The sequence below is a fragment of the Salvelinus alpinus genome, chromosome 7 (assembly GCF_045679555.1).
Source record: "Salvelinus alpinus chromosome 7, SLU_Salpinus.1, whole genome shotgun sequence".
Taxonomy (NCBI): Eukaryota; Metazoa; Chordata; class Actinopteri; order Salmoniformes; family Salmonidae; genus Salvelinus; species Salvelinus alpinus.
Window position 1 is genome coordinate 1,725,558 of NC_092092.1, and position 14,305 is coordinate 1,739,862.

The 14,305-nt window shown below is 47.6% G+C and overlaps 1 protein-coding gene across 1 annotated transcript in view; it reads left to right on the forward strand.

The window, feature by feature from the left end:
• The first annotated feature begins 10,833 nt into the window (after positions 1–10,833).
• LOC139580267 (netrin receptor UNC5B-like) overlaps positions 10,834–14,305 on the forward strand; it is a 124,652-nt gene continuing 121,180 nt past the window's right edge. Inside the window, exons 1-2 of the mRNA XM_071408817.1 lie at positions 10,834–10,867; positions 11,311–11,535. Of these exons, the coding sequence (XP_071264918.1) occupies positions 10,834–10,867; positions 11,311–11,535 (259 nt within the window). The remainder of the gene's footprint in view (positions 10,868–11,310; positions 11,536–14,305) is intronic.

The window sequence follows — 14,305 nt, forward strand, 5'->3', positions numbered from 1 at the left end:
GGCTCCCTACCAAGGATCCCATCTGGGCTGGCTCCCAACCAAGGATCCCATCTAGGCTGGCTCCCAACCAAGGATCCCATCTGGGCTGGCTCCCTACCAAGGATCCCATCTAGGCTGGCTCCCTACCAAGGATCCCATCTGGGCTGGCTCCCAACCAAGGATCCCATCTGGGCTGGCTCTCTACCAAGGATCCCATCTAGGCTGGCTCCCTACCAAGGATCCCATCTAGGCTGGCTCCCTACCAAGGATCCCATCTGGGCTGGCTCCCAACCAAGGATCCCATCTGGGCTGGCTCCCTACCAAGGATCCCATCTAGGCTGGCTCCCTACCAAGGATCCCATCTGGGCTGGCTCCCTACCAAGGATCCCATCTGGGATGGCTCCCTATCCAAGGATCCCATCTGGGCTGGCTCCTTACCAAGGATCCCATCTAGGCTGGCTCCCAACCAAGGATCCCATCTAGGCTGGCTCCCAACCAAGGATCCCATCTGGGCTGACTCCCAACCAAGGATCCCATCTGGGCTGGCTCCCTACCAAGGATCCCATCTAGGCTGGCTCCCTACCAAGGATCCCATCTAGGCTGGCTCCCTACCAAGGATCCCATCTGGGCTGGCTCCCTACCAAGGATCCCATCTAGGCTGGCTCCCTACCAAGGATCCCATCTGGGCTGGCTCCCTACCAAGGATCCCATCTAGGCTGGCTCCCAACCAAGGATCCCATCTGGGCTGGCTCCCAACCAAGGATCCCATCTGGGCTGGCTCCCAACCAAGGATCCCATCTAGGCTGGCTCCCAACCAAGGATCCCATCTGGGCTGGCTCCCTACCAAGGGTCCCATCTGGGCTGGCTCCCTACCAAGGATCCCATCTGGGCTGGCTCCCAACCAAGGATCCCATCTGGGCTGGCTCCCAACCAAGGATCCCATCTAGGCTGGCTCCCAACCAAGGATCCCATCTGGGCTGGCTCCCAACCAAGGATCCCATCTGGGCTGGCTCCCAACCAAGGATCCCATCTAGGCTGGCTCCCAACCAAGGATCCCATCTGGGCTGGCTCCCAACCAAGGATCCCATCTGGGCTGGCTCCCTACCAAGGATCCCATCTAGGCTGGCTCCCAACCAAGGATCCCATCTGGGCTGGCTCCCAACCAAGGATCCCATCTAGGCTGGCTCCCTACCAAGGATCCCATCTGGGCTGGCTCCCAACCAAGGATCCCATCTAGGCTGGCTCCCTACCAAGGATCCCATCTGGGCTGGCTCCCAACCAAGGATCCCATCTAGGCTGGCTCCCAACCAAGGATCCCATCTGGGCTGGCTCCCTACCAAGGATCCCATCTAGGCTGGCTCCCTACCAAGGATCCCATCTGGGCTGGCTCCCAACCAAGGATCCCATCTGGGCTGGCTCCCAACCAAGGATCCCATCTAGGCTGGCTCCCTACCAAGGATCCCATCTAGGCTGGCTCCCTACCAAGGATCCCATCTGGGCTGGCTCCCAACCAAGGATCCCATCTGGGCTGGCTCCCTACCAAGGATCCCATCTAGGCTGGCTCCCTACCAAGGATCCCATCTGGGCTGGCTCCCTACCAAGGATCCCATCTGGGATGGCTCCCTATCCAAGGATCCCATCTGGGCTGGCTCCTTACCAAGGATCCCATCTAGGCTGGCTCCCAACCAAGGATCCCATCTAGGCTGGCTCCCAACCAAGGATCCCATCTAGGCTGGCTCCCAACCAAGGATCCCATCTAGGCTGGCTCCCTACCAAGGATTCCATCTAGGCTGGCTCCCTACCAAGGATCCCATCTAGGCTGGCTCCCTACCAAGGATCCCATCTGGGCTGGCTCCCTACCAAGGATCCCATCTGGGCTGACTCCCAACCAAGGATCCCATCTGGGCTGGCTCCCTACCAAGGATCCCATCTAGGCTGGCTCCCTACCAAGGATCCCATCTAGACTGGCTCCCTACCAAGGATCCCATCTGGGCTGGCTCCCTACCAAGGATCCCATCTAGGCTGGCTCCCTACCAAGGATCCCATCTGGGCTGGCTCCCTACCAAGGATCCCATCTAGGCTGGCTCCCAACCAAGGATCCCATCTGGGCTGGCTCCCTACCAAGGATCCCATCTGGGCTGGCTCCCTACCAAGGATCCCATCTGGGATGGCTCCCTATCCAAGGATCCCATCTGGGCTGGCTCCTTACCAAGGATCCCATCTAGGCTGGCTCCCAACCAAGGATCCCATCTAGGCTGGCTCCCAACCAAGGATCCCATCTAGGCTGGCTCCCAACCAAGGATCCCATCTAGGCTGGCTCCCTACCAAGGATTCCATCTAGGCTGGCTCCCTACCAAGGATCCCATCTAGGCTGGCTCCCTACCAAGGATCCCATCTGGGCTGGCTCCCTACCAAGGATCCCATCTGGGCTGACTCCCAACCAAGGATCCCATCTGGGCTGGCTCCCTACCAAGGATCCCATCTAGGCTGGCTCCCTACCAAGGATCCCATCTAGGCTGGCTCCCTACCAAGGATCCCATCTGGGCTGGCTCCCTACCAAGGATCCCATCTAGGCTGGCTCCCTACCAAGGATCCCATCTGGACTGGCTCCCTACCAAGGATCCCATCTAGGCTGGCTCCCAACCAAGGATCCCATCTGGGCTGGCTCCCTACCAAGGATCCCATCTAGGCTGGCTCCCAACCAAGGATCCCATCTAGGCTGGCTCTACGTTAAAACCACTTTTCAACCTTTCTCTGTCATTCAACAGTGTAGTGGACAGTTTTTCAACCCTTCTCTGTCGTTCAACAGTGTAGTGGACAGTTTTTCAACCCTTCTCTGTTATTCAACAGTGTAGAGGACACCTTTTCAACCCTTCTCTGTTATTCAACAGTGTAGAGGACACCTTTTCAACCCTTCTCTGTTATTCAACAGTGTATTGGACAGCGTTTCCATCCCCCCCCCCCCCTGCCGTCCGTCAGTATGTCGCCACACCTCCACTCCAGCTCTAAGAGGTGTCTTTTTTTCTATCTGTGTTTGAGAAAAACGATCAATACCAGACAAAGGCAAGGAGAGAAAGGAGAAACACAATTGCTTATTGACAGAACTCAACGTCTGGACCAATAGAAGTCTGAAAGACGACAGCTTAGGGCTTAGTGACTGGTGAGGAAAGAGAGATACAGAGAGAGAGAGACTGAGAGAAATCGGGCATTCTATGCCATCAAAAGGAACATAAATTTCAACATACCAATTAGGATCTGGCTAAAAATACTTGAATCAGTCATAGAGCCCATTGCCCTTTATGGTTGTGAGGTCTGGGGTCCGCTCACCAACCAAGATTTCACAAAATGGGACAAACACCAAATTGAGACTCTGCATGCAGAATTCTGCAAAAATATCCTCCGTGTACAACGTAGAACACCAAATAATGCATGCAGAGCAGAATTAGGCCGATACCCACTAATTATCAAAATCCAGAAAAGAGCCGTTAAATTCTACAACCACCTAAAAGGAAGCGATTCCCAAACCTTCCATAACAAAGCCATCACCTACAGAGAGATGAACCTGGAGAAGAGTCCCCTAAGCAAGCTGGTCCTAGGGCTCTGTTCACAAACACAAACACACCCCACAGAGCCCCAGGACAACAGCACAATTAGACCCAACCAAATCATGAGAAAACAAAAAGATAATTACTTGACACATTGGAAAGAATTAACAAAAAAACAGAGCAAACTAGAATGCTATTTGGCCCTAAACAGAGAGTACACAGTGGCAGAATACCTGACCACTGTGACTGACCCAAACTTAAGGAAAGCTTTGACTATGTACAGACTCAGTGAGCATAGCCTTGCTATTGAGAAAGGCCGCCGTAGGCAGACATGGCTCTCAAGAGAAGACAGGCTATGTGCTCACTGCCCACAAAATGAGGTGGAAACTGAGCTGCACTTCCTAACCTCCTGCCCAATGTATGACCATATTAGAGAGACATATTTCCCTCAGATTACACAGATCCACAAAGAATTTGAAAACAAATCCAATTTTGATAAACTCCCATATCTACTGGGTGAAATTCCACAGTGTGCCATCACAGCAGCAAGATTTGTGACCTGTTGCCACAAGAAAAGGGCAACCAGTGAAGAACAAACACCATTGTAAATACAACCCATATTTATGCTTATTTATTTTAACTTGTGTGCTTTAACCATTTGTACATTGTTACAACACTGTATATATATAATATGACATTTGTAATGTCTTTCTTGTTTTGAAACTTCTGTATGTGTAATGTTTACTCTTAATTTGTATTGTTTATTTCACTTTTGTGTATTATCTACCTCACTTGCTTTGGCAATGTTAACACATGTTTCCCATGCCAATAAAGCCCCTTGAATTGAATTGAATTGAATTGAAATCTGCAAAAAATATCCTCCGTGTACAGCGTAAAACACCAAAATAATGCAGAACAAAATTGGGCTGAATCACGCTAATTATCAAAATCCAGAAAAGAGCCGTTAAATTCTACAACCACATTAAAAGGAAGCGATTCCCAAACCTTCTATAACTAGGCAAGCTGGTCCTGGGGCTCTGATCACAAACACAAAACAGACCCCTCAGAGCCCCAGGACAGCAACACAATTATAACCCAACCGAAATATGAGAAAACAAAAAGATAATTACTTGACACATTGGAAGGAATTTACCAAAAAACATAGCAAACTAGAATGCTATTTGGCCCTAAACAGAGAGTACACAGTGGCAGAATACCTGACCACTGTGACTGACCCAAACTTAAGGAAAGCAGTGAGCATAGCCTTGCTATTGAGAAAGGCCGCTGTAGGAAGACCTGGCTCTCAAGGGAAGACAGGCTATGTGCACACTGCCCACAAAATGAGGTGGAAACTGAGCTGCACTTCCTAACCTCCTGCCAAATGTATGACCATATTAGAGAGACATATTTCCCTCCGATTACACAGATCCACAAAGAATTTGAAAACAAACTCAGTTTTGATAAACTCACATATCTACTGGGTGAAATACCACAGTGTGACATCACAGCAGCAAGATGTGTGACCTTTTGCCACAAGAAAAGGTCAACAAGTGAAGAACAAACACCATTGTAAACACAACCAATATTTATCTGTTTATTTATCTTCCCTTTTTTACTTTAACTATTTGCACATAATATGACATTTGAAATGCGTTTTTTTTAAGTTTTTTTTTCTCTTTTGTTTTATCTATTTCACTTGCTTTGGCAATGTAAACATAAAGTGCCTTTGGAAATTATTCAGACCCCTTGGATTTTTCCACGTTTTGTTATGTTACAGCCTTATTCTAAAATTGATTCAATTGGGTTTTTTTTATGACAAAGCAAAAACAGGTTTTTAGAAATGTTTGATAATTTATATATTTTTTTAAACTGAATTATCACATGTACATAAGTTTCCAGACCCTTTACTCAGTACTTTGTTGAAGCACCTTTGGCAGCAATTACAGCTGACAAGACACTTGAGAACAAACCGTTCGGACGCTTGTGGCGGAAGAATCAGAATTAGTTGGGTAACATAGATCATTTAGATGTCTTATCTGCATAATATGCTAATGTGATATACTTGTTATTAGAATGTATCCCTTTGGACTCTGGTGTTGGCAGTTGGACTTCCTCCCTGAGCTGGGGCTCAGTCACCTGGGGCTCTGTCACCTGGGGCTCTGTCACCTGGGGCTCTGTCACCTGGGGCTCTGTCACCTGGGGCTCTGTCACCTGGGGCTCTGTCACCTGGGGCTCTGTCACCTGGGGCTCTGTCGCCTGGGGCTCCTAGTCACCTGGGGCTCAGTCACCTGGGGCTCAGTCACCTGGGGCTCCTAGTCACCTGGGGCCCAGTCACCTGGGGCTCCTAGTCACCTGGGGCTCAGTCACCTGGGGCTGCTAGTCACCTGGGGCTCAGTCACCTGGGGCTCAGTCACCTGGGGCTCTGTCACCTGGGGCTCTGTCACCTGGGGCTCTGTCACCTGGGGCTCTGTCACCTGGGGCTCAGTCACCTGGGGCTCAGTCACCTGGGGCCCAGTCACCTGGGGCTCAGTCACCTGGGGCTCAGCCACCTGGGGCTCTGTCACCTGGGGCTCCTAGTCACCTGGGGCTCCTAGTCACCTGGGGCTCCTAGTCACCTGGGGCTCCTAGTCACCTGGGGCTCCTAGTCACTTGGGGCTCAGTCACTTGGGGCTCAGTCACTTGGGGCTCAGTCACCTGGGGCTCCTAGTCACCTGGGGCTCTGTCACCTGGGGCTCAGTCACCTGGGGCTCAGTCACCTGGCGCTCAGTCACCTTGCGCTCAGTCACCTGGGGCTCTGTCACCTGGGGCCCAGTCACCTGGGGCTCTGTCACCTGGGGCTCAGTCACCTGGGGCTCAGTCACCTAGGGCTCAGTCACCTGGGGCTCAGTCACCTGGGGCTCAGTCACCTGGGGCCCAGTCACCTGGGGCTCTGTCACCTGGGGCTCTGTCACCTGGGGCTCAGTCACCTGGGGGTCAGTCACCTGGGGCTCAGTCACCTGGGGCTCAGAGAGGGGAGAGGTCAGGCTTGTCTCACTCCCCTCAGTGAGCTTGTCCAGGAGTAGGGTCAAGAGGGGGTTTACTTGAGATGGGAGTATCTAGAGTTGACAATTGATATATGCCCATGAATGAGTTGGTGTTTTTGTACTATGAAGTATCAGGAACGAGATTAGAACCTCGTCTGAGGGACCAAACTGAACGATAATGTATAGCGAATGCTTTCTGACTATGGGATACTCCTCTCTCAAGTAAAAGTCTTCTTTGTGAACTGTTCCTAATATCTGTGGTTTGTCATGTCAAAGGGGGGTGGATCTTTGCTATAAAAGATCTCGGTAGCCATTGTGTTGACACTCTCAACGGTTCATTAGAAATGGCGAATCGAAAGTCAAGTGCTAATGCAAAGCTCTTATTATTAAAGATGTAGTTTAAGTATAACTCTGACTGGTGTGTGAAGTCTGTCTCTCCTCATTTGGTAATACAGAAATTAAACACTACACAGCCTCGAGTCTTCTTGAGTATGAAGCTACAAGCTTGGCACACCTGTATTTGGGGAGTTTCTCCCATTCTTCACTGCAGATCCTCTCAAGCTCTGTCAGGTTGGATGGGGAGTGTCGCTGCACAGCTATTTTCAGGTCTCTCCAGAGATGTTTGATCGGGTTCAAGTCTGGCCTCTGGCTGGGCCACTCAAGGACATTCAGAGACTTGTCCCGAAGCCACTCCTGCATTTTCTTGGTTGTGTGCTTAGGGTCGTTGTCCTGTTGGAAGGTGAACCTTCGCCCCAGTCTGAGGTCCTGAGAGCTCTGGAGCAGGTTTTCATCAAGGATCTCTCCGTACTTTACTCCGTTCATCTTTCCCTCGATCCTGACTAGTATCCCAGTCCCTGCTGCTGAAAACACCCCCACAGCATGATGCTGCCACCACCATGCTTCACCGTAGGGATGGTGCCAGGCTTCCTCCAGACGTGACGCTTGGCATTCAGGCCAAAGAGTTCAATCTTGGTTTCTTCAGACCAGAGAATCTTGTTTCCGATGTACCGTTAATCTCCATCATTTGGTTACATTAATTTCTGTTAATCCATGTATTAATTACAGTCGTTGTTTGCAGAGTTCACAACCTGCTACACTTGTGAGAAACCAGTTTGGGTTTATTTCATAACCATCATTTACGAGATTTGTAAATGTTTTCATTGTCTTTTGTTTGAAGTGCTCGGTGTGAACAATGAGCACGTGTCTGGTTTCACTGTCCTGAGAATGTTGAGCACGCATAAAGTATCTGTCCTGCTGCGCAGAAATGTAGAAAAGTGTTTGCGAATTATAATACTGTATGTTAAAACTATAGTTCCTCACAGTAAACTTTTTGAAAAATCTTTCAAACAATCCTTAAAGGAGAATTCGTAATAAAAGGGAATACAATGAAGGAATGAATTCGCAAGAATTGTCGGGAGACAGCTGAGCTATTCTGGAGAGAGACTGTCCTATATCTCCACCCCTCCCCTTCTTCTTGTCTCAACATTTGAAATGATACTCAAGCCACATTATCTTCACATGTGGCTTAACCAATTACTCCTGTATAAACAGGAGTAATTATATATTATTACATTTATAATATAATAATTACTTCCCTAATTCCACCCAGTGCTATGCATTTTTTCACTTCTGTTCTGTTGATTTTCATATCAACTTTCTTTGGTTGAAGCCAATCCTGGTTATATCATTAACCGTATCATCATTGTATTATCAATCATTAATCGTAGGTGATGAATCTCTGGCACATATGGAACTGCTGTCAGTTATTTAGTGTGTTTTCCAACTCATTGCATTTTTTGGCAAATGTTTTGAAAATGACATTTCATTGGCTGCTTCATTACATGAGTTACATGTTCTGTTAAGATGTATTACCATATATGTAAATGTGATTTGTTACTTGGAGCGCCGTGGATTAATTAAGCACCCAATGCATATGGGGTCTGGTAAATTAAAATCTTCCAGGTCACGTTGTCCGGTACCACGGAAACTCCAACACACACACACTCCAACACACACACACACACACACACACACACACACACACACACACACACACACACACACACACACACACACACACACACACACACACACCCTAACACACACACACACACTCCAACACACACACACACTCCAACACACACACACCCTAACACACACACACACACACACACACACACACACACACACACACACACACACACACACACACACACACACACACACCTAACACACACACACACACTCCAACACACACACACTCCAACACACATACACCCTAACACACACACACACACACACACACCCTAACACACACACACACACCCTAACACATACACACACACACACCCAGGAGCGATGTGTCAGGTGGAAAACGTCTGAGGATAATTTGTAAACACCAGACCTGTCACTAGAAGGTCAGGTCCTGTCCACCCCCGCTGAGGGACATGGTACCTCCCGGAGAGGCTGGATGGGGCAGACGACTGAAACCAGAGGGGGGGGAGGGGTACAACCTATCAACACTTTAAAGGACTTTGTGAAATAAAGGCTTGGTCAGGGTGCCAAGCTCACAGATTCACATTACTATCATTACTGTAACACACACCTTCTGGCTTGCTGGCTTACACACACACACACACACACACACACACACACACACACACACACACACACACACACACACACACACACACACACACACACACACACACACACACACACACACACACACACACACACACACACACTCCATTCTCACACTCTCTAACTCTCCCTCTAGCTTACTGACCGTGTGTGTCTGGCTCTCTCAATTCAATTTCAAGGGGCTTTATTATCATGGGAAACATATGTTAACCTAACTTTGCCAAAGCAAGTGAAGTAGATAATAAGTATAAGTGAAATAAACAAGAAAAATGAACAGTAAACGTCACACTCACAGAAGTTACACTCACAGAAGAACTCAGCAAGAAAAGAAACCCCCTGTCTTTCAAAGATAATTCATAAAAATCCAAATAACTTCACAGATCTTCATTGTAAAGGGTTTAAACACTGTTTCCCATGCTTGTTCCATGAGCCATAAACAATTAATGAACATGCACCTGTGGAACGGTCGTTAAGACACTAACAGCTTACAGACGGTAGGCAATTAAGGTCACAGTTATGAAAACTTAGGACACTAAAGAGTCCTTTCTACCGAAAAACACCAAAAGAAAGATGCCCAGGGTCCCTGCTCATCTGCGTGAACGTGCATTAGGCATGCTGCAAGGGGGCATGAGGACTACAGATGTGGACAGCTGATTGTCCTCGCAGTGGCAGACCACGTGTAACAACACCTGCACAGGATCCGAACATCACACCTGCGGGACAGGTACAGGATGGCAACAACAACTGCCCGAGTTACACCAGGAACACACAATCCCTCCATCAGTGCTCAGACTGTCCTCAACAGGCTGAGAGAGGCTGGACTGAGGGCTTGTAGGCCTGTTGTAAAGCAGGTCCTCACCAGACATCACCGGCAACAACGTTGCCTATGGGCACAAACCCACCGTTGCTGGACCAGATAGGACTGGCAAAAAGTGCTCTTCACTGACGAGTCGCGGTTTTGTCTCACCAGGGGTGATGGTCGGATTCGCGTTTATCTTTCGAAGGAATGAGCGTTACACCGAGGCCTGTACTCTGGAGCGGGATCGATTTGGAGGTGGAGGGTCCGTCATGGTCTGGGGCGGTGTGTCACAGCATCATCGGACTGAGCTTCTTGTCATTGCAGGCAATCTCAACGCTGTACGTTACAGGGAAGACATCCACCTCCCTCATGTTGTACCCTTCCTGCAGGCTCATCCTGACATTACCCTCCAGCATGAAAATGCCACCAGCCATACTGCTCGTTCTGTGTGTGATTTCCTGAAAGACAGGAATGTCAGTGTTCTGCCATGGCCAGCGAAGAGCCCGGCTCTCAATTCCATTGAGCACGTCTGGGACCTGTTGGATCGGAGGGTGAGGGCTAGGTCCATTCCCCCCAGAAATGTCCGGGAACTTGCAGGTTCCTTGGTGGAAGAGTGGGGTAACATCTCACAGCAAGAACTGGCAAATCTGGTGCAGTCCATGAGGAGGAGATGCACTGCAGTACTTAATGCAGCTGGTGGCCACACCAGATACTGACTGTTACTTTTGATTTTGACCCTCCCTTTGTTCAGGGACACATTCAATTTCTGTTAGTCACATGTCTGTGGAACTTGTTCAGTTTATGTCTCAGTTGTTGAATCTTATGTTCATACAAATATTTACACATGTTAAGTTTGCTGAAAATAAACGCAGTTGACAGTGAGAGGACGTTTCTTTTTTTGCTGAGTTTATATATTTCTGTATAGAAAGGAGTAATTTATATAATTTAGGCAAATGTATTTTCTAATCTCTCTCGCTCTCTTTCTGTCTCTTTCTCTTTTTTCTCTCCCTCTCTCTCTCTCTCTCTCTCTCTCTCTCTCTCTCTCTCTCTCTCTCTCTCTCTCTCTCTCTCTCTCTCTCTCTCTCTCTCTCTCTCTCTGTCTCCCTTCCTTCCTTCCTTCCTTCCTTCCTTCCTTCCTTCCTTCCTTCCTTCCTGCCTGCCTGCCTTCCTTCCTTGCTTCCTTGCTTCCTTGCTTCCTTCCCTCCCTCCCTCCCTCCCTCCCTCCCTCTTTCTCTTTCTCTTTCTCTTTCTCTCTCTCTCTCCCTTTTATTCTCTCTCCCTCTTTCTCTCTCTCTCTCTCTGTTTCTCTCTCTCTCCTTAGAGAGCAGTGACTACAGCGAGGTGATATCCGACTCCTTCCCCTCCGCCCCGGCAGAACCTCTCCCAGAGTTCCAGCTGGAACCCGAGGATGGGTTCGTCGTAAAGAACCGTCCGGTGCAGCTCCGTTGTAGGGCCGCCCCCGCTACGCAGATATACTTCAAGTGTAACGGAGAGTGGGTGAACCAGAACGATCATGTGACCAGAGAGAGCCTCGACCAGATCACCGGTACAGGAATAGTACTGGAGAACACAATGCAATCACACAATCCCATAGTCACTAACATTCACGAGCGCAAGAATTCACACACACACACACACACACACACACACAATCCCATAGTCACAAACATTCACGAGCGCAAGAATACACACACACACACACACACACACACACACACACACACACACACACACACACACACACACACACACAATCCCATAGTCACTAACATTCACGAGTGCAAGAATTCACACACACACACACACACACACACACACACACACACACACACACACACACACACACACACACACACACACACACACACACACACACACACACACACACACACACACACACAATCCCATAGTCATTCTCAAACACAACACTCACTCTTAACTTTCCTCAACCGTTCACTAATAGACGTTACAATAATCGCTAATAACCCATCCACAACCTCCCGACTATAATCGCTAATAACCCATCCACAACCTCCCGACTATAATCGCTAATAACCCATCCACAACCTCCCGACTATAATCGCTAATAACCCATCCACAACCTCCCGACTATAATCGCTAATAACCCATCCACAACCTCCCGACTATAATCGCTAATAACCCATCCACAACCTCCCGACTATAATCGCTAATAACCCATCCACAACCTCCCGACTATAATCGCTAATAACCCATCCACAACCTCCCGACTATAATCGCTAATAACCCATCCACAACCTCCCGACTATAATCGCTAATAACCCATCCACAACCTCCCGACTATATGTGAAAAGGGAAAAGCTGAGAAAACCAGAGCCCAACCTGCTAATATAGAAAATGAGCCGTAGGCTACAGTCACAGATGGAGGAGTTATTTTTTGACGGGTGGTAATTTAGCCGGATTTAGAAGTTTCTGGTTCTAATTTCTGACATTTTGATTGGCTGTTAGTCAATTAGAATATGCAGCTTCTCTTCGGTCATTATATGTTGCCCTAGAAGACTAAATAAACCAGAATAATGTTTTTTTTTTTTTTTATGATAGAATGAATGTTTCAATCTAGTTGACATTAGTAAAGAGTTCTCTGTCCTCTCTGCTTCTTTCCCTGAGCGAAGACATTTAGGAACCGGGGGAGAAAATGCAATAACAAAAAAATAAACGGGGTACGATTTTCTGTGAAAATAACATCAGTTTGAACGGTTGTCAGGAAACAGAAAGCTGTGAAAACGACCCAACATGTTTCTGATAAGATTTCAGTTCAGCTTGAATGCAATATTTTATGTGGTTGAAATACTATCAGCTTTTATGACGCTGATAAAGATAGCACCTTTACAGACGGTCCCTAACTGTGGTAGAAATACCATCAGCTTTTATGACGCTGATAAAGATAGCACGTTTACAGACGGTCCCTAACTGTGGTAGAAATACCATCAGCTTTTATGACGCTGATAAAGATAGCACGTTTACAGACGGTCCCTAACTGTGGTAGAAATACCATCAGCTTTTATGACGCTGATAAAGATAGCACGTTTACAGACGGTCCCTAACTGTGGTAGAAATACCATCAGCTTTTATGACGCTGATAAAGATAGCACGTTTACAGACGGTCCCTAACTGTGGTAGAAATACCATCAGCTTTTATGACGCTGATAAAGATAGCACGTTTACAGACGGTCCCTAACTGTGGTAGAAATACCATCAGCTTTTATGACGCTGATAAAGATAGCACGTTTACAGACGGTCCCTAACTGTGGTAGAAATACCATCAGCTTTTATGACGCTGATAAAGATAGCACGTTTACAGACGGTCCCTAACTGTGGTAGAAATACCATCAGCTTTTATGACGCTGATAAAGATAGCACGTTTACAGACGGTCCCTAACTGTGGTAGAAATACCATCAGCTTTTATGACGCTGATAAAGATAGCACGTTTACAGACGGTCCCTAACTGTGGTAGAAATACCATCAGCTTTTATGACGCTGATAAAGATAGCACGTTTACAGACGGTCCCTAACTGTAGTAGAAATAACATCAGCTTTTATGACGCTGATAAAGATAGCACGTTTACAGACGGTCCCTAACTGTGGTAGAAATACCATCAGCTTTTATGACGCTGATAAAGATAGCACGTTTACAGGCGGTCCCTAACTGTGGTAGAAATACCATCAGCTTTTATGACGCTGATAAAGATAGCACGTTTACAGACGGTCCCTAACTGTGGTAGAAATACCATCAGCTTTTATGACGCTGATAAAGATAGCACGTTTACAGACGGTCCCTAACTGTAGTAGAAATACCATCAGCTTTTATGACGCTGATAAAGATAGCACGTTTACAGACGGTCCCTAACTGTGGTAGAAATACCATCAGCTTTTATGATGCTGATAAAGATAGCACGTTTACAGACGGTCCCTAACTGTGCATTCTCTTAAGATGAAATAAATAAATCATACGTATCCACTCCTGTTCCTGAGTCAAAATGTTGCCTACATTTGGTGGATCATTTTACTGCAAGAAATGTTTAAATCTGCAGGAGTTAATATTAAGGCGAGAGGTTAAAGACCTACAGTCAGTGTCCAGATGTCCAGTCAACCCATCCAAACAGTAGGCAATAGTTCCCTTAACGTGCCATAGGCCTATTTGAAGTCCCTCTCTTGTGACTGTCGAATGTTTATAGCGCCTCACAGTCATCACACATCACATAGCGGCACTGCTATCATCCTCTTCTACCGCGTCACCTAATAATTCAACTCTGACGTTGTCCTTCTTTTGCCTCCA